This window comes from Vanellus vanellus (genome assembly GCF_965231255.1).
Source record: "Vanellus vanellus genome assembly, chromosome: 2".
NCBI lineage: Eukaryota > Metazoa > Chordata > Aves > Charadriiformes > Charadriidae > Vanellus > Vanellus vanellus.
In genome coordinates, this window is record NC_138906.1 from 157,758,031 (window position 1) to 157,779,367 (window position 21,337).

General features: G+C 42.1%; 1 protein-coding gene across 1 annotated transcript in view; it reads right to left on the reverse strand.

Annotated features, from left to right (window-relative positions):
* Window positions 1-19,351, reverse strand: part of TMEM65 (transmembrane protein 65) — a 34,797-nt gene extending 15,446 nt beyond the window's left edge. Inside the window, exons 1-2 of the mRNA XM_082480144.1 lie at window positions 18,787-19,351; window positions 10,904-10,984 (exon numbers count right to left, since the gene is read on the reverse strand). Of these exons, the coding sequence (XP_082336270.1) occupies window positions 10,904-10,984; window positions 18,787-19,147 (442 nt within the window). The 5' untranslated portion in view covers window positions 19,148-19,351. The remainder of the gene's footprint in view (window positions 1-10,903; window positions 10,985-18,786) is intronic.
* Window positions 19,352-21,337: the final 1,986 nt, after the last annotated feature.

The following is a 21,337-nucleotide window of genomic DNA, read 5'->3' on the forward strand; positions in this document are numbered from 1 at the left end:
AAAAAAAAAAACAAACAAACAAAAAAAGCAAACAACAAAACAACCACCAAAAACCAAAAAGTTGTCATCACTGGTTTTTGAATTATCAGTTTTTTAAGAACTGGCACACAAGCGAACTTGCAAGCCTAAAGGCATGTATGATGATGTTTTATTCAAATTGTAGCTAACACTACCATAAAATTTTATTGCTAAATCTGCTACTGTCACCCAGGGGCAGGAAACACATAGCAGTGATAACAAGTACTACGGCCAGGGCTACCCCAGGAAGACACATGCTATAGCTGAGTTAAATCTATGACAAGAATACGAGCATTGTTTTATAGATTTTTAAATAGCAACCGAATTGTTAAGATTAACGATTTAACAATGAATATCAAGAAAGTAAGGAGGAGGAATATGAAAAATATTAATAATCTGGATCCATTATAGCCTCACTGTAGGCTCTGAAGGTTAGTGTCTCATCTGGAAGTGAAGGAGGGTTTTATCCCAAATCCATCATTCTGTTTCATCCAAAAAGCCTGTCCAGGTCACTTCAGCAAATCACTCAGTTACACATCATGGAGGCAGCAAGGGCTTCACTTGCACAGCACACAAAATCAAACCAATTGTGTCTATTGAAGAGAGGTACTCCTTTACATGTGTGTTCATAAGAGGATCTTTATCCCCAAAATTTGGGATTGGAGCCGAGAAACGAGATGTATGTAATTGCTTTAGTCAGAATTTATTCTTAAGGTTCCTCTAGATACTGAACATGATGTATGAGTTTGTTCATGGAATAAGGCACATCCCTATGCCCCTTTGTTCCTCCTTTGTTTTCCTCGACGTTTCCTGCAAAAACCTGAGTACATACAGCACAACAAAGTTGAAAAAACATGGTCCATTGATCTTCAACTGGGTTCACTTAATATTCCAGATGGGAAAAAACAATCCAGGAGTTGACAGCAAAGAAAAAAATCTGCATCATTTGTTATAACTCACAAATGGTTTCCTGTTACTACAGCAATTAAGGCATGAAAGGATGCTGACTCGTGCAGTGCTAAATATAATCTTGGCTGTTAGCCTGTTCAGTCACATGCACACAAGCAGAGAAAGCTGAGCAAAGCACTAGTAGGAGATGAATAGACAGAGGACATGATAGAATAATTTCTCTACTACCCCTGAAAAGATAACTATGTCCAAACAAATATTCAGCATAAATACAAATAGGACACTATGAGCGTTAAAGATTATTTTTTTTTAATACTCTCTGTAACACTGTAGAAAATTACATAGCAATCACGTTCCATCTCCCTCACTGAAAATCCTTGAAGTACCAGAAGAGATCATCATCTTTATTTGAAACTATTGTTGTATCTACTGGACCAAGTACTGAACAAGATTTGCAGGAGTGCCATTTGCTCCCTGGCATCAGTCTACCAGTTCCCTTCAGAACAAAAATCAGGAATGATTTCAGGAATAGTTCACTACTGGGATCCCATCCTAGCAGGTGGGTAGCCCAGACATATGGGCCCCAGTACAAACCCAGGGCTAAGTGCCACATACAATGGATGCAGCCAGCCTGCTCCAAAGGAAAAAAACAAAACAAAACAAAACAAAAACTTATGATTGGGAATATAACTGCTCTGCACCACCTTACCTAGTGGTCAGTAGTTACTCCCTAGAACAGATGCATTTAACAACAGAAACGAACATTATTTCTCACCAGATGCAGGATAGTCTAGGTTTAAATATCATAGAACTTAATTTCAACTTTATCTGCAGTGCTTACTGGATCTTCTTCATCAAATTTTGTGATTATACAATACACTTATCCCCTCCAAAAATGTGATTCATATCCTTTTAAGATGTTTAACAAAACATAGAGACCTAACATGGAAAATCTGTCTGGAAATCTAGGAGAAAGCATAAAATGCAAACAGGTATCCAGAGACTCAAACCACTGTCTTTATCATTAAGGTGGGTTTTTTTTTCCTGATCTAATCCAATTTTCTATCAGTGCCTTATAAACTTAATGGTCAGCAGTGGGATTTGCAGTCATTTGCTTAACAAGGTCTCAAACAGAGCTGAAAAAAATTAGAAATTAGATGCTTGCCTCACAATTCAAGGGGGTTAATCAGCTAAAACGATCGCAATGCAGAAAGGACTTGCAGTTTGGAGTAGAGATGTAGGGTAAGGTTAGAAATATGGAGTTTGAGCTGTCTCCTTCAGAGAGAAATGGAAAATGTCAGAAAAGCAGCTGATGTGTTTGTATAAAAATGCCAGAAACACGGTAACATTGATAGGAAAGTGAACAGGAACAATAAAGTGGTATTCAGATCTGTGCATTCCAGAAGTGAATGTTTATATATTATTTAACAAAACAATAACAAATAAGAAGGTACTTGAGTGCTGCCAAGAAATCAACTGGCTGTAGGAATTCACTGACCAGAGTGAGCCATCAGTAGAGTCAAAATTCTCTGCCCAAAAAACCAAAGTAACACTTATCTCAAATGGAGGTAGGCTCTTCTTTCCTTCCTCACCCTCTCCATTTCAGTGCTCCGGGACTGCAATGAGTTCCCAGGACATGGAGGAAGAAGACCTCCCAGAGGCATAGCAAACTTTTCTGTCATGCAGTGAAAGGAGTTAAATCCAGTTGTGGCTGGTCACAAGTGGTGTTCCCCAGGGTTCAGTACTGGGGCCGGTTCTCTTTAGTATCTTTATCAGTGATCTGGACAAGGGGATTGAGTGTAACATCAGGAAGTTTGCAGAAGACACCAAGTTGCACAGCAATGTTGATCTGCTTGAGGGTAGGAAGGCCCTACAGAGGGATCTGGACAGGATGGATCGATAGGCCGAGACCAATGGTAGGAGGTTCAACAAGGCCAAGCACCACAACCTGCACTTGGGTCACAACAACCCCACGCAGCACTACAGGCTTGGGGAAGAGTGTCTGGAAAGCTGCCCAGAAGAGAACAACCTGGGGCTGTTCATCAATAGCCAGCTGATTATGAGTCAGCAGTGTGCCCAGGTGGACAAAAAGGGCAACAGCATCCTGGCCTCTATCAGAAAAAGTGCAGCCAGCAGGACTAGGGAAGCAATCATCCATCTGTACTCAGCACTGGTGAGGCCCCACGTCAAATACGGTGTTCAGTTTTGGGCTCCTCACTACAAGACAGATGTTGAGGTGCTGGAGCATGTCCAGAGAAGAGCAACAAAGCTGGTGAGGGGTCTAGAGCACAAGTCTTATGAGGAGTGGCTGAGGGACCTGGGGTTGTTTAGCCTGGAGCAAAAGAGGCTGAGGGGAGACCTGATCGCTCTCTACAACTACCTGAAAGGAGGTTGTAGCGGGGTGGGGGTCAGTCTCTTCTCCCAAGTAACAAGCAATAGGACAAGAGGAAATGGCCTCAGGATGAACCAAGGGAAGTTTAGATTGGATATTAGGAAAAATTTCTTCACTGAAAGTGTTGTCAAGCACTAGAACAGGCTGCCCAGGGAAGTGGTGGAGTTGCCATCCCCAGAGGTATTTAAAAGATGTGTAGATGTAGTTTAGTGGTGGACTTGGCAAGTATTAGGTTAAAGGTTGGACTCTATGATCTTAAAGGTCTTTTCCAACCTAAATGGTCTTTATTCTATGACATTTGGATCAACGAATCTTCCCCTGGGATCATTAACACCCTCTTCACTAGCTATGGAAAAAGGCCAAATAAGTACTTCAGACTAACAGTAGAGTGGAATTAATCTCATCCAAATATACTCATTTAACTGTTTCAGTTGACACTTCTCTGTCAACACTTATTTGTCTTAGGCCTCCCTAGTTCAAGGTAAGCATCTATCAATCGTTTCACCAGTTTGCAGCTGAGCACAGCAGCAGCTCAGCAACAGAGTTGCACTGGGAACAAGTAAGACCACAGTATCTATGTATTATCAGGGCATGAGATTAGGTTTTCAACTGTCTTCCATAGCAGGTTCATGTAAGAGGATAAGCAAAGCAATTCTGTGGGACACCACAAATGATTTGTTAACATGAATTGTCAGAGCTCTGCACACAACCAGAGATCTGATCTAGTAGAGAGCTTTCATCACCTTTAAATAGAACAGTGTTAGGCATCACTTATGCCTACATACCAGTGCTCATGAAACATCCACATACACAATTATAATATCCTTTATTTAATGATGTTCTGCCCCAGGCCCTTAAAAGAACCCTGAGAAGGTGGAGAGATTAATTTATTTATTCCCACCCCTCCTCTCCCTTATGACCTTACCCCAACTGCACAAAACCACACTTGTTTTCCCAGGAAAGAAGGAAGAGGAAAAAAAGGTAATTTATGAAGAACAGGGAGCAGGGCTGGCTTTCAAGCCCAGGCACATAATCCCGTTCTCACAGCCAGCAGCACATCCCATTCAAGAACAAAGGTGACTGATGACAGCCTGTGCAGCAGCCGGGGAGAATGGGGATGCTCCCTCTTCTGCTGCCCTAGCGCAAAACAGAGCATTCTAATAACTGGAGGGCTCTGCCTTGTAGCAGATGCAGCAGATCAGGTCCACGATGTAGTCACTGGCTTTTTTCAACACACTTGCTGTTTATACTGTCACTTCCAGACACAGAATGCGAGATTTTGCCTTTTGCAGTACTTAAAAGTCTGAGAAAAAAGTGACTTGGTTAATACCAAGAAAGGTGCTTGCTGTTAAGAGCAAATACAAGGCTGGCAACAGCAGTGCTTCCCACAGTCCTTGGTACCAGCAGCACCAGCACCTGTACTCAGACAGCAACAACCCTGCCAACACCATGTGCAGGCAGTGCAGTAACACCAGGACAACTGGTAAATTTGATGGATTTGGTGGGATTCTTTTTTTTTCTTTCCCCTTAAGAGAACTCTACTATGATCTTTACTGAAAGCTGAAGACAAACTGCTATTATAAATCACATAACACTAAGCATCAGCCTTTTCTCAAGCAGAAAGTTGCATTCCCTGACTGTGGATGACCTTGAAAGCAAGTAAGACTGCAGAAATAAACTTCTCTCTAAAATAATTTTAAATGCATATAGAGTTTATTGCTTTTCATCTGTGTCAGAACCAAGACAGCTACCCAGAATGAGAGAGAGCAGACAGATAACAAAATGTTTGAACATCATTCAGTTTACAGACTCACATTAAGTGTAACTACACTCCTAATTCTTCACTGCATTGGGGCAATAAAGACAAAAGTATGAGCTACCCTGAAGTCCTTAAGGAACTATTCATACCTGTCAGCAAAAAAGAACACCACCAGAAACCACTGAGAATTTAAGTTCCAGCCATAAATCATACGCAGATAATCTGTACCTAATGAATACAGAACACAGTAGCAATGAAGCTGTTCTTAACTCTTAACCTACTGCTAGAGGTAGGCAGTAGATTGGCTGGTTGGGGATCTTTCTTCTTCCCTTCCCCACATAGCTTTGCAAAGCTTCTCACTGCATTTGTGAAACTAGTCAGACTTCAAAATCTGACTCTCGGCACAGTCGAAGCCAAGCTGCAATGTCAGCTATCTTTGGCAAACGGCTGAAGGAATGAACGTTATATGATTATAATGTAAAAATAGATAAAATACACTTTACATGGAACTTGACCTCAAAATGTTTTCTTTTGGCTTTTATGTTATAAGAATATGGAATATCTGCTGGGTTGTTATGCAGCTGCATTATTTACTAATTTATTCTGCACATGATTTAAAGTTTTACTAAAAAATTCACTGTTAATGAAAATGATCTGAAACTACTAAGATTGTTGATTTTGTAGATAGAGTCATATAAACAAGGAGAAGCAGATGACAAAGACTGCTGGGCTCTACTCTTCCTCTCAGTGAACAGTTCTAACTAAAGTTCACTTTTAACTCTTTCAACCAATTGCCTTTATTCTGCAAAACAAAAAAGGGAAAATTCTTCACGCAGTCAGATTTTCTGCAGCCTTTGGCAAGCACGAGCCCTCCCTTGGGAGGATTAACTAGCTCAGTTGCAAGTGCATCTCTGCAGCTTCCAACTGCAGACCTAACACAAGCTTCAGCCCACGTCACACCACTGCAAGTCACAGCTGTGCAGACGCTCCCTCTAAAGCTACTTCAGGACCTCTGCTCTATTGAGTACTACACATCTGGTCCATTTATTTAATCCCAATGTTGGTTAATCTTCCTGGGAAACTACCAAATGACAGTTCATGAAAGACTGGGTTCTGCCACTTAGTGGTCTTCATTTTTCAGCTTTGCACGTTTTCCCTTCTCCATTGCTAGGTTCCTTTGTCACAATTTCAGCAGTGAGCATGCAGCAGACTCCTGCGAGTGCTGAAATTACATGCTCCACCTCCAGTTCTGCTAATTGGTTTGAGAATTAAATTACAAACACAAACCTACAGCTGAATCCATGGTTTTCTGCACACATAAGCCTGTTTTGTTTTCTACATAGGAGGAAATATGGAATTTAATCTATTTAACACTTTTCCCCTTGGCAGTGGAAAGTATGCTGTGGCACTGGTGTATCAGTGACATACCTGTAATGCTGGTATTTCAGAGACGTTAGTGAAATTTGTGTTCCTACAATTATTTTTTCTTTTTATGCTGTGCAGTGGGAGCTGATCTTAGTGTGCCTCCAGTGTCCTTACCTCTGTCATTCTCATCTGCTTCTCCAAAATTTGGGGAATGCATACACAGCCTATTCTCCAGCAGTGAGGAAGGGGATGGATTCAGGCTGAGGATGCCTTTTGCAGTGCTGAAGGCTGGGGGGCAGCCACTGATGCCAGGAGGAGTAATCCCGGATAGAGAGCCAGAGGAAGGGAGAAGAGGGACAGCTCCCTACCTAGTCACAAGGCAAGAACTTTGAGGTCAAAAACACTCCCAAAGGTAATTGCAAGTACTTGACAATACTAAAAGCGTAACCTGGGAGACCGAAACAGTACCGCTCACTAGTGCAAGTCACTGTATGTGCTGTTAGTGACACAGAGATCCCAGAACAGACTCCTGCCTGAGGCACAAAAGCCCTCATGGCACTTCCCATGAGAAAACAGGAAAGGCAGAACCCTAGGTCAAATACAAAACCACACCCTGAATTGATCTAAAGTCATGATGCTGCTGCAAGGGGCGATTCAATACTTTTCCTCCCATTCCTTAATTCCCTCCTGATCATGTATTTGGGACTTATTCTTCATTTTAGCACTTGTGCTCAGCCAGGTGTACAGCCAGGCCCAGAGAAGAACTGCAGTGCTATCATTGGAAAGCAGGAACAGGACTGCAGAGTTCATCTGTGCTTGCTTTTATCCCACAGTGGGGAAGCCATCCGATTATTTTTTTCCTCCATGGCTGGGAAAAAATAATTAAAGTGAGCTTTTTTTTTTTGTTGTTAACTGAGATTTTACACAAGGTCAGACATAAATCACGGTAAAATTCAGTCATATTAGTGTCCAACTGCAAAAACTGAAATCAGCAGCATCTGGAAACAAGGCTGATAGGATAAGTTCTTAGCATCCAACCCAGAGAAGTAAACCAACAGTGAAAACATTACAAATCCAAAGAATTTTTTTTCTTTCTGAGAAACCAGATCAAATAAGTAAACAGCAAGTCACATATATTTCCCACTGGAACCAGCGATTTTCAACACAGGCCATTTGTGCTGTATCAGAACCACAAATGCACCTTTGTTACGTTCCTTCTGTTCAGAGAAAGGGACACAGAATCACAAGAAGCCTGCCCAACATTTTCAAGAGGAAAAGGTCACCAGGCTGACTATTTATAACACCACTGCCACTTTTGCAGCTACTTATTTCGTGGAGTAAAGTAAGCAAAGTACATAATATAAAATAGGTAATAGGTAAATAGGGGAAGGGGGGATGGGAGGGGAGAGTATTTCAAGCTGCTGTCCCATCTCTTCTGTCTGGCAAAAATCTTTATTTATTAGGCAAGATGGCTGTAGATCCAGCTGGCAATTCTTACATCTCTTCATCTTGAAAAAAACAGTTAATTTTACATTTGTGACATCACATCTTTACTTGTGCTTTGTAAAAATCAGCCCCTTGTCAGGACTTAATGAAGCAAAGAAACAGCTGGATTGAAAGGCTATTTGCAATCTGAAAATACAAGCTGATGTTATTTAAAAGAGCAGCTGGCTGAAGAAATCAGTTTGTTCCATGCACATTTCTCTCCAGTCTTCCATGAAACTCAATAAAGCAAATAAACCACAATTTCTGCCCATTCAGATTGCCATGAAAGATGGGATAATATCCTAATGGAGACTGATGATTCACACTCCTAGTGTTAAGACGAGTTATAGCAAACTGGCCAGCAGTAAGGAATGGATCACTGCATAGAGCCAAAAGCTATCAAGAGCAAATAACCAAAAGCCATAAACAAAAAAGTTATTTTAACAGTACAATAACCAGAAACTGATGATGTCTAACAGAAAAATGCAGTAGGTCAAAATGCAACAATTACCTGTTGGTTCACAGTAAGCATTTGGACCTGAAGAAAATACCAGAGCTTTGTTGCGACACAACTGTACATATATCAACACACCACAAAAGTGACAGACCTCTCTCTGCTCACAACAAGGATCACATACCATATCCTCTGTCTTCTCCTAACCCTGCCTGAAGGCTTCCCAGAAAGTTTTAGAAAGAACTGGTGCTGCCCAGCTGACAGGCCCCAGCTATCTCGGAGAACTGAGTTTTGGGAACCAAAGTCTGGGCCACCGCTGAAACCCACATCTCTGGCTCTCTCATTTCAAGCTGGCCTCACTATAGAAGCCTTTTGCTCTCAAATTTTCCCATTCTTTTTGAAATGAAAAAGATTTTTCAAGGCTTTGTCCTTCCCGCAGGTCATGCAGGAGCCTTTCACCAGGATCACTGCCAAGCAGTAAGGCAAGTTTTAATTCTGGAAATGCCTATGCTCCTATCTGACATCCTAAAAGTTACAAAGTATTTAGAAAGCGTGTTGAGGAAAGGTTTTATCCCTGGGTACAAGCAGTAGGAGAGAATTAAACAAAGCACCTGCTCCTTATGTATGCTTTAAGCCGATAGGAGAGTTGATACGGAATACATGCCATCTCCAAACATATAATATTGCAGTCTTCAAATACATTCCTATTCACACTTTTTATTGTCTAGAGAGAAACGTATAAGTTTAAAAAAATGACCTGTTGGAATCTGCCAAAAGCTAAAGCATGTCAGTTTGACAAAATTAAATTGAAAAACCCTCAAAGAATACCCAAAAAGCAATGAACATGATGAACCCATCATATACAAATGGAAACTGGCAAATGATGCAGCAAAAAAAAAAAAAAAAAAAAAGGTATAGCAAGTATCAGTATATACTATGGCTGCTAGAATGGATACTTTATTAATAATTAACATTCAAATATCTAAGAAACCAAAGTAAACGAACATTGGACAAACCAGCTATGATTTCACATCCCATAGTTTTGAATGAAACATGCACTCTGCTGGGTTAAAAACAGTATTTTGTGGGCTTTGCCTTAAAAAGCTGCCCGTGCTGCAGAGGAAGCAAGGGTTTCATTTCAGGCATGGGTTAGTTACATCCCAAAAATTCCAAAGGGCAGGTCCAATGTTAAAGGAAGTTCTCACACATAGCAACAAAACGGAAACAAGAACATGTGCCTTCAGGTTTTTGAAATAACACTGTGTTAATTTAAGGAGAAAGAAAGAGGGGAGGGTGCATAAGACAGCTCACGTGCTCAAGTCCAGCTTTCTCCAACTGAGACACTTTACCAGCAAAAAAACCCAAACAAAACCAGCACCAGAGAGATCCAAGACAGCTTCCTTAGGTACTTTGTTTGCATGATATACTTATCTCATTTTTCCACTTTTTGTTTTTAGAAAAGATTTTCTCCCGGAGACACCAACTGCCTCTGTAGTTCCATATTTGGACTGATTAAATAATAAATAAGGCTGACTAAAGCAAAGAGTTTTCTGTTGAATGAGCGAGCTTTAAATAATTTCTTTCTTAGAGAAACTGGTAGACTTCATTTTCCTTTAGTTTTGATTACACACTGAAACAGTACCTCTGTGTTCACGGAATAAACATGATTCACTTCATTCATGCCTATTATGTGGAGATCTAAGTGTTTTAAACCTTTCAGAGTGATAGGTTAAAGTTGTATTATAAGCAAAAGTCACATTTCAAGTGATCTTTCCTAAAAAGAACTAAATCAAAAGCACCCCTTAAACCATACAAGACAGATAAAAGGAAAATAATTTTCCTATAAACTGTATTATTTTACACAAGAGACATACAGTTAAAGAACAATGGTTCAAGGTTTAGATTTTTTTCTTTAAATTCGTTATTTAAAAAATGTTTGTGCATGACAACTATTTTGCACACATCACATGCTTAAACATGCAAAAGATGGAAAACAAGTTGTAACTGGAGCAATCATCTATTTTATCTTTTCTAAAACATTACTTGCAGGGAAGGGCAAAGGCAGCTAACTAAATAACAATATTTTGAAACAGTAATATTATTTCTGCATTACCTTTGGACCATGTAATTCAACGCACAACACTTTCCTAGGAAAAGGCATAAGGTAGATAACACTGAGCTTCTTCAAGTAAATGAAGCTGTTTAACAGTCTGAAATCTCTAGTTGAGTATTAGCTCAGGAGAGTTTCCACCAGACCAGGACTTGAAACACTTCTTTGGTCACATTAAGAGTTAGTCCACCAAGTACTACAGGGATCGCTGAAATTCTTGAGACCGAAGGCTTTATATTAATATAAACAAACAAAACTCACATACTTTTATTTCTTGTAGCAATACATGCCAACTGCATCAAAACAAGCAAGCGGAAAGTCTGTCAAACCAGCAGCCTGCTGGCCTTATGCAACGCCACATCTTAGCAAACACACTTTTTGTTTGTTGTTGTTTATTTTTTTTTACTGTACCAAAAGTACTGGTCGTCTCTGGTGACACTACCTCCTTCGTTGGCTGCTCAAGTGGTATCAGTGGTTTAGGATATCTGGATGCTACAACGAGTTTTCAAAAGCAAAACATCAATAAATCATTACTTAAAATCTTTCAATCAACACAGGAGTATCCGCCAGCACGGAAAGAACCTTTATAAACACTAAGACGATGGGATTCCTCTAGTCTTGCACCAATTCCACTTGAATGTTTGCAGGCTCTCCTCTGCAAAAACACATGGCAAAGTTTCTGCATTTAAGCAGAGAACTCAGACTAGAACCCACTTTAAATCATATGAGCAAGTAAAATTTCAGAATATTTAAGAAAACCAAACCACAAGAGCAAAACCTTCTAATACTTAAGTAATATATGCATGGTCCTGTCCCAAAGTACCATCTATATTAGTACAAATAGAAAAATCCTCACAAAGGGAGTTTAAAGCAGAAAAAGAATATTACCGAATTTATTCAAAGTTAAAATTTTATGAAAATTTTTCTATATAGTTAACATTTCCGTAGAATACTATTTATGTATTGAGATGACAACACAATGAAAAAATTCAACTACCCCAAGCTACCTAAATTTGCAGTTTTATTGTAACTTAAAAAGGGAAGTCCAAATAAATCATACACATCCAGTTGAAATAAAGCTTAAACATGAAGGAACATTGCAATAAAGACATGCAATATCTGATTGACTAATGCAACACACTAAGTGCTATAATGAACAACAGAAATGGAGATTTTCTACTGCCCGAGTACATTTTGGAGGTGAGGTTTTGTTCATGCATTTTTTGCTTTGGAGTTCTGGGATTTGGTTGTTTCTGTTTTTTTTTTTAACTGTACTTTTACTTTTGAAAGCTTTCTTGGGAAATGGGGCGTACCTCTCAATAGGACTTCAGAAGTATTAAATCTATTAACTAAGGCACGCCCATGCAGCATCCATGCACTCTCTCAGCATAACGGGCATCCATATTCTTGAGACAGGATGTAAGAAAAGATAATCTAAAAAAAAAAAAAATTAACTAAATTTCATAACAACTCAGAATCCAATCTAGGGATAAAAAGGGGGTGGAACGCCCACCTCTACATGTTACTCGACAGAGTAGCTGCAGGATTCACTTGATCAACCAGCTTTGTCCCTGGTCACAACATCTACATAACCACTGTGAGCTGTCAGCAGAGCGAGAATCCAGCTATCCCTAGCCAGGCTCCATCCTAGCTCCCTGAAGAGGGCAGAAGGCAGAGCCCCAGTCTTCAACAGCGAGGCCTAGGAAAGCCACAGCGGGTTTATGCATCGAGCACTCCACATATAGAAGCACATGACAGCTAAGGGACTGAATACAGCTTATGATTTCTCCCTCTCTTCACCAAGGCTTAAGAAAAACAGTGTCAGAGCAACCAGAAAAAGATGTAACTCATATTCCAGACTTCTCTTTTTTTTTTTTTTTTTTTTCCCTCCTGGCAAAATGCTATCAATTTCAAGTAAATGGCTAGGATTTAATATTAGTGTTAACTGATGCTTAGGGCAAGAAGTCTTTTATAATAGTTTACTTTATCACAGGTAATAAAATACTTTATATTACATAGATAAGCACCATTTGAAAACAGAACAGTTCCATCTGTAGATTTTAAAGGAAATGATCAGTAGAGTCTGTATAGCATTCTTCCTTCTGCACTCTGCCTTCATGAGAGGGGTCAATGATTTTGGATAGAAAAAAAAAAAATCATATGCAAAAAGAGTAATAGTACATGCTTCCAACACAAACATAATATTCCTTTCATCACTCATTACTTTTGACTCAGCAGTGAGACTAGCAATAGTCCTGGTGTATGCTGTGGTGGTCTAAGAACAAAAAGGGACTGCACACAGGCAGGCTGGTAAGAGTTTGTCATTTTACCAGCTTGACAGGGTACTTCAAACATGCAAATCAGACACTTGCCAGCAGCGTGCCAGAAGACCTTTTCCTAGAGCAGCAATGAAACACTAGAGCTAAAAAAACAATTTCTTGACTTAGGTGACAGCAAGGGAGAGGTAGATGATCTTTCTCCACACAGAGCTCAGAGAACACCTGTGCACACTGGGCCTGTAGAGGAGAGAGGGAGAGAGAACCATCCCCACCAGGTACAGTCTACCTGCCAAAGCACACCAGCCCCCCCTTCTCCCTGCTCAGCGAGCTGGGCGTCCTCCCAAGAAACCTCACACTTCTGCTGTGAAATCACTCTTTAAACAAGACAAATAATTCCAGGAGGATCAAATCACACTTTGTTGCGTTAACACAGATTAAGTTCTACCAAAAAGAGGTACTAAAGCCTCAGGTGGTTTCTAAAGGTATTATAGGTGGTATCTAAACCATCACAGCAGATGAACTGGTTGGTTTGTATTAGCAAGTGTCTGACTTACGCAACAAAAAGAATCTTTTTCACAGGAGATCATGTTTGTGCTTGATGATATTTGCAGTCCTATGAATTAACTTTTCTTCTTAAAGATGTGGAAGTAGGGACATCTAGGCTCTAACACTCCCTAAGCTATTCCAGTAAACTGAAGAGTTCATAAATTTAACACCAGGTGATAAACCAGACGTATTTCTTCTGAAATTTAACCCAACAATGGCTAAAAGCTTGCATATTCCCACAAGAAGATCTTGCCCCAGCTGTCAGCCCCATTGAATGCATGGATGCAGTGCCCTTTACCCACAGCACTAACAACTTTTTTTTTTTTAAACAAAGACAAGATACAGTAACTTGAAATTATGAACACTTTTCTATCAGAATCCACCAGTTTGGGCAGATTATTTATTAAACTGTACAGTATGACATCCCAGTGCCTTCAAAGAGAATCTAGCTAGAGGCTGCATTCTGCAAGACCTGCAAATTAAAACAACAAAACCAGCTGTCAAGACTCTACTGCTACTGGGTTTTCACATGTTTTCCAGTTAATACACAACCTCAACGGGCAGAGAAACAAGCAATTACACTTCAGAAGGCCTTTTATTCAGTGATCATGTCACAAAAGCCTTCCATTTAAAATATAAAATGCAACTGGGTACTTTCAAGGAATTGTGTTCAATGTACATACATTATATATTTAAAAATATATTTTATACACAAAAATATATAGTGTATATATACACATATAAGTATAAAATATATATTGTATATATATTTTATGTATATGTGCACAAAGATGGGAAAACAGGAATTATTTTCCCATCTTTGCAACAAAATACAGGAAAGCAATGAATTCTCTCACTACCAAACCTGAGATTTCTTATAGGCCCTAGATAGCCATTGTGTTAGTATTGTTAATGGAAAATGGTTACATCTGGGTTCAAGAATATTTTAACCCAGCATAGATAAGAACAACAGTACCCTCAGAAGAAATAAAGATGCAGCAAACATACTTAGATAAGAAATATTAAACTTAGCAAGTGAAACCCTTTAATCTTTCTCCTCCTTGTTACTGGGCTTCCTGCACTGCTTAGAAGTGCTTTCATGAATCATTTCACATCAGAAGCTGGAAACTAAAGGTAAAAAAACTGAATATAAGCACCTTAAGAAAGAAGTTACATCTTTCTAATAACAGTCTTTTATAATGGAAAATTGCTATAGAAAGTCAGAGACATTAAATTATTCTCCACATTGCCAGTAAGGTTTTTACACTTTCATCTCCCCCATGCAAGAAATGAGCAACACAGAGGAGGATTTGACTGTCTGTTGCCAACAACACTAAGCCTTGATTATGGGGCACCACTTCCACGAACAGGAAAGCGGAACTATTACACTTAAAATGAATTGGCCTATTTGCTACTTCAGTGTTTCTGTAACTATGAGAAAGAAAAATACAGTATTTCTATTCAAGTCCACATGTATCATCTCCATCTGTTGCGGCTGACATGGTTACAAGAAACACAAGTTGAAATTCAAAAACTTTGTTTCAAACCTCTTCCTGGGAAAATGTGAGATTTTATTCACCTTTCCAAGATCAGAAAGGGAAGGAAAAAAATGAAAAAGATTTTAATGAAGAAGGAAAAGGGTGAGAAAGTCTTGCAGCTGTCTTCAAAGAGAGCAACTTAGTGATATTTTGACTAAATTTTAAGATAGTTAGCAAGATAAAGATTATAGTCTAAATCAGAACAGTTCTCAGAATATCTTCTGAGAACAATTCCATCAAGATTCAGTTTTATAGCCTTCCCCCCAGCTTCTCCTGTGCAAAACCCATCTACTAATTTAAACTCAGACTTGCAGCTTCACAGACATCCTTCATCACAAGCTCACAGAGCTCTGTCTTCTGACTGATGCACTAAACAGAAGAATCTCAGTGTTTATTAATAAACTAAACTGTTTAAACTGACTGCTAGTGCTCGGGATCCAGGAGCTCTAAGAGTCGAGACATAAACATCCAGGTAAGACAGGTGACAAGGTGATGGCAGGACACTTTCCAAGCCATCCCGTCACAAACCTCTCCCCACCTACAGCTTTTGCGACTATAGAGCAAACAGATGTGTTAAGTTTCAAAAACGCTTCAGAGACTCACCTAACTTACAGGTCAACAGCTACGACTCACCTACCTGAGGACCGTCCTTCAGCGTAGCAGCCGCAGCAAAGGATGGGTTTCCCTGCAGCCTCTGCCATTAGCGGAGGCCACAGATAGTGTGTCCTGTCATATTTCGCGCTAGGGCAATTAGTTGATGGAACTGCATCCTTCTGGTAGTAGGCCTGGGAATGGGCTGAGGAACAGGCCCCATTTGGTTCTTGATGTGCCCAGGTCTCCCCATATTGCTGACAGCTTCCCCTAGCTGATATGGGGTCTGTTAGGGCACAGAAGAGGTAGTGAAGGAAGAAGGTCAAAACTTAACCCAATAAGGACTGTGTTAAGAAGGGTATGGACTAAGACCTCCCTTTCCATATAGAAGTATGAAAAGATCACAGGCATGAAACAAGCTTAAGCACAGTGGCAAAACTGCATAGGCATTTCATGATTGAGGAGAGACTGATTTTTCCAGATACAAACAGGACACAGGAATTTACTCAGCAAGTAGACAAATGAATGTGAAGGTTGCATTCAGATCATTGTCATTGGAAATAAACATAAGAGTAAAATTAGCAACCTCATCTAAAGAATCACCTACTAGGATCTACAGCATGCTGCCACCAAATCAGAAGAACGAGAAGAAACCCAGCATCTCTAAAACCATTTTGTCTTGATTGAACTCATCAATTGTAAAAATCAGAAGTGACACTAATAGATTGGAGAAAGTACTTGGAAAGCAGGCACAAATGCCTCTCACCCCCCATCTGCTACTCACAATCAGAACCCATGTACCTAGTTAGATCATTCCTACAGTCACCATTTCAACAGCAGGGAAGAGCAAACATGAAAAACATTATCTAACCATAATAAAGCATTTGAAGTATATAATATCAACATCTAGCCCAGAAATCATACAATTTTCTTTCCAGTGCAGCCCTTCTATTCACTTTGCCTTCTTCTGGCACTCCATGGTGTTGAGAGATGATACGCATCCAACACACCTCAAGAGCCTGGCTCTGTATTCACTGCCTGTCTTCATGTAAAATCTGGATTCTGTCAGTGTTAACCCTCTACAGAAAACAGTTATGGGCAATCCACCCCCCCAGGGACTTCTGGCATTACCATTCCCTTCCTCAGCCCAGAGCAGCTCCACACGTGCACACCAGAGGATACAGCACTATGATGTGTGCATCTAATGAAAGCAGAGCACCTATTTTACTGGTGATGAATGATTTCTGTGCCATGTTTCCTCTCTCTTTCACATTATTTTAGGTCTTTAGAATATCAGGGAACGTACAACAAGGCACGCACTATGTTTTTAAGATTTTTTCTGTCTACTTTTTATTCAACAGACTTACTAGAAGCCCTTCTTTGTTACAGTTTTCCTTTTTCCACAACATATGAAGAAATATAAATTCTTAGAGTTAAAAGCTGACAGCTGTTATTATGCTGCAGTCTAGTAGAAAAAAAAATGAATGGAACTGGCTAAAGGAAAAGGTTATTTTTTTAAAAGTCTTATCAAGCTACTGGTTGAGCAGATCAAGATTCTGACTCCAAGGACCAAGGTCTGATGGCGTTACAACACTTTGTGCAGCCCTTATCTCTGAGACTACAAAGCCCACAAGTGAGGTTTTGTTGAAACAATCTCTCCGGTGACATTAATGCTCGCAGTTTCGGGCACAAGTGAAGTGCAATTTCCACTACTGAAATAAATTACTGTTTATTAGTAAACTGCAAAAGTCTCTAAATTCAAACTAATGCTTCTGTTACTCTGTCTTCTAAATTTTGAATCATTAGAAAGTCACAGTATTTTACAGAAACAGACTTTCACACTATAGCTAACAACAACTGAGCAACAAGACATTAAATAGGACCATCTGTTGAATTATCTCTGTATAAACCTTGAGACATTATACAGAAATGCATTTTAAAGCCTCATTTTGATACCCACATCATCATCCTCCAGGTACACAGAAGCACTGCGAGCAGCCCAGTTTCAACTGAGCAATAACTGCCAAGGTGGAAACTCACACAGAAACCTCACGGCAAGAGCCCTTCAGAAGCTGAGAAGGATTTATTTAGGAAGAATATTAGTTGTTAGTATTCAAAAGTTAGTGTCAACTAACTAAGCATACTTCCCACTATGTCGGAAAACAAATACAACCAATTCACATTCTGCAAAACGGCAGCACTGCTCTAACATAAACCGTTTAAGGGAACTACTCTGGCTCTGACTAGAAACACCAGTGTTTATATCCAAGTGTGCTACAAACAAAACCAAAGAAGTACCTGAAAAGGTTCTGTCTCTTCATGAAAGCAGCATTCCCATAGCTGACCCCTGGACCTGTTCTCTGCCCACCACAAGGTTTCTTCCAGTCACGTACAGAAGAGCCACAAGGCACTGAAATGCCCTTTCCAAGGGCACGGTACTATCAAAGTCACAAAGAGGCCTAGATCAAATGCACAGTGATCTCTTAAGTACCCGCTATGATCTTTGTCGCGATAGGGATGTGAATTATAGCTAAGCATCAGAACCAGAAGCACCGGGGTTGTAATTAAGAGGATTTGGTTTTGTCAGGTTTTGATTTGTTTAAGGAAAAGTGTCAAGTTGGCAGGAACAGTTGGATCAGACAAAAAAAAAAAATCACTGTGAATTACTTTAATTGGTGTTGCATAGCACTATACCCAGAGATACATCTATAAACCTCCCTAGCACGTACACACCTTCCCGCAATAGAACCGACACTTCCAAGAAGCAATGCCGGCAAGCAGGCAGCTCTCTGTGCAGGGAAGTGTAATTCATGAATGAGTTCCCAGAGTAACAGCAGCCCAGCGTCTCCTCAGAGGTCTGAAATCAATTTACTGCTGCACTAAGCGTCAGGAGGATTTGAGGAGAGGCACTTTCCTACTCCCATTCCGAAAAATGGCCACCCGCGCCTCTCCGAAACTCCTCGTGAGACGACAAACGCACCGAGGATTAGGCGTGGTGGGTCGTTTTAAGTTCTGAAGGTGCAGCAGATGCCTCAGGAAACTAAATTTCAGGCTGTGTGCCTCGCTCACACCCGATGACGCCAAAACACACCGGCACCCGCCTCTCCGTGCCTGCCTCGTCCTGCTGGAGTTTCCCACTCCCTCGGCCGCTCCGAGGAGCCGCTCGGGCGAAGCCAAACTTCGGGGGGGGGGGGGGGGGCTTCGTCCCCGCAAACCGGCCCGGGCCCTCCCCACCCCCGCGGGGCCGCCGCCGCCCTCAGCGCGGCCGCGGAGGGATGAAGGGACGGAGGGAGGGCGGCGGGTGCCGGCCCTCGGCCCGCCGGCGGGAGTCTCCGCTCACCTTGGGCGATGGCGATGGACTCGAAGCGGTGCAGCTCCCGCAGCAGGCAGCTCCGCTCGGTGGAGTGTAGGCTGTAGATGAAGTCGCGGGCCCCCTGCGCCGTGTTCAACGCCTCCATCGGCTCCTTCTTAGGGTGTGTGCCCAACGCCCGCCCGCCCGGCGGCGGCAGCGGCGGCGGCGGCGACGACCCCCGCGGGTGGAGCAGCCCCTCGGCGCCGCCTCGAAGGCTGCCCAGGTGGCGGCGGCGGCAGCAGCAGGGAGGCGGGCCACGCAACGAGCCCAGGCAGGAGGAGGGGGCGACGGCGGCGGGGCCCCCCGGCCGCCCCAGCAGCAGCGCCGCCCGGCCGAGCCACGCCGACATGGGGCAGGGGAAGGGCGGCGGCGCTCGGGGCCGCCAGAAACGCCCGCCGCGGGGTCCCCCGCGGCTGAATTTCGGAAGGGGGGAAGGGCGGGGAGAAGAGGGAAAGGTACCCGCAAAACCAGTCACCGCTCCCGCCAACGGCGGCGGCAGCGGTTCCGCGATCGCTGCCGGCCGCCTCAGCCGCTGGCGCCCATGGCCCCGCGCCGGCGGCAGGGCGGGGCGGGGGGGAGGGCGGCTCCGCGCAGGCGCAGTGCGGTGGCGGGCGCCGGCGCGGCCTCCGTCGCCCCCTCAGGGCGCCCGGGCGCCCCCTGAGGGGGCGACGGAGGCCGCGCCCTGGGGCCAACATCACTCGTCCCTGAGGCGGGGAACCAGTCCGGCTGCGGGGGAGGGAAGGGCCGAGAAGCCGCCGGTCGGTCGGTCTGAGGGGGCATAATGGGGGTTAAGCAGCCGCCGCCGCCCTCCAAACCCTCGGGCTCCGCGAAGCTGTGTCCCAAACTCCTAAACGTTATGCGTTGAGGGATATTAGTTGTTTAGCCTAAGTATTAATTAGGATGAGTTACTTAGGAGCGTGATAATGGGGTGATTTGTGCTGTTTGCCGGGCTTTACTTCGCATGAGTTAGGGTTGCTGAAGCCTTTAGGCCGCGATAAGGGTTATTTTTCTTAATAATATTTCCCGCAGCTGGTACAGTGCTGTGCTTAGTCCTTTAGTATGGGGAAGATGTTGATGTCACACTGATGGTTTGGTAGTGTTTCTCCCAAGTCTGGTACTTTTCCATTCTCAATGGAGTGAGTGCGGGCACACAGGGGAGCATGAACCAGAAGATAAGGAGGCTCTGACCCTCGTCTGAAACTGCAAATTAACAAGACAAGAGCCTGCCTGCCCAGACACAGAAAAAGACTCCAATTAGACATTAGAAGACCCCATGGTCTTCTAATCACTATTGGACTAAAAAGTCCATTGGACACTATTCCAATCACTATTGGACTAAAAGCCGCGTGGACAGTGCGTGAGGGGCAGGTGTGTGGATCACAAGGGTATAGTTGCCCAGGGATTTCTTTGTTCAGGGTCCCTCTCGGAGGCACTCAGCCCAGGCTGTCCTTGCTGCTGTACCTTTCAATTAAATTAATTATTTTATAAAATCCAACGCCTGAGACTCTGCTGTGGGAAACCTAGGCTCGAGCCTTGAAGAAGCAGGAAGCACGCCGGGGAGTAAGTGTTTGTGCGCGACACCATGAATGGTGTGTCAATGCTTGGACAGCAGCTTCTCCTTTAACAGTTATTCATTATTAAGGTACCGGTAAGTCCACAAGACTTCTTCACAGCCACCAAAGGTGTCTCCAGCCCACACCAGCCTCCAGCATCATCCTGGAATAATGGAAACAAGGTTTTGGTTGTCTTGCACGTTTTCCAGTCTTGGGGTATTGCAGTGTTGCAACATCCAGGTTTTGGTTTAGTACACTTCAGCTGCATATATTATTTGGTTTGCTTTGTTGTTTTTTGTTTTGTTTTGTTTTGTTTTAATTAATTGGCAGGCATTGTGTTTGAACCACCCAGAATGGTTATTTTTTTAAAATACACATTTAGGATGTAGTTTACATCTTGAAGGAACAGAGGACTTCTTAAAACTGGATTTTAAGTGTTTTTCCATTCGGTCTGAATGCTTCCCTAGTACATATGCCATCCTAGGGGTTAATCCAGGTTCTGTTTTTTCAAAATACTGTATTCAAAAAGTATTAGATTTTGTAGTTAGAATGCAAAGAACCTAAATAACCACAACCACAAGGGATTAATTTATTATATGCCTAGTTCATTTAATACTAATGTAAGTGAATTCACACTCAAAATTTATTGCTATACATCTAGCTCTTTTAATACCAAAGGTAGCAGACTTCTGGAGGTGGGTCTGCCGCTGTCTTGGAGGGAAGCAAGCAGAAAGCTTTAACTTCTCCCTGCTCCCTTCTCTGCAGGGAGACGTTAAAACTAAATGAAAAAGCTGTGTTTTGTCTCCAGTTCCACCACTGCAGAGTTAACACGTGTTATAAAGGCAAGGATCTCATGATCAACAGAGTTGTCTTACCTAGATTATGCATTCAGTATTGTGGATATTTACATATAGTATCTGTACTGTAGAGAGGGAGAAGAAAATGAGCACAGAAATATAGAAAATAAGTCATAAAAGCCTGAATAT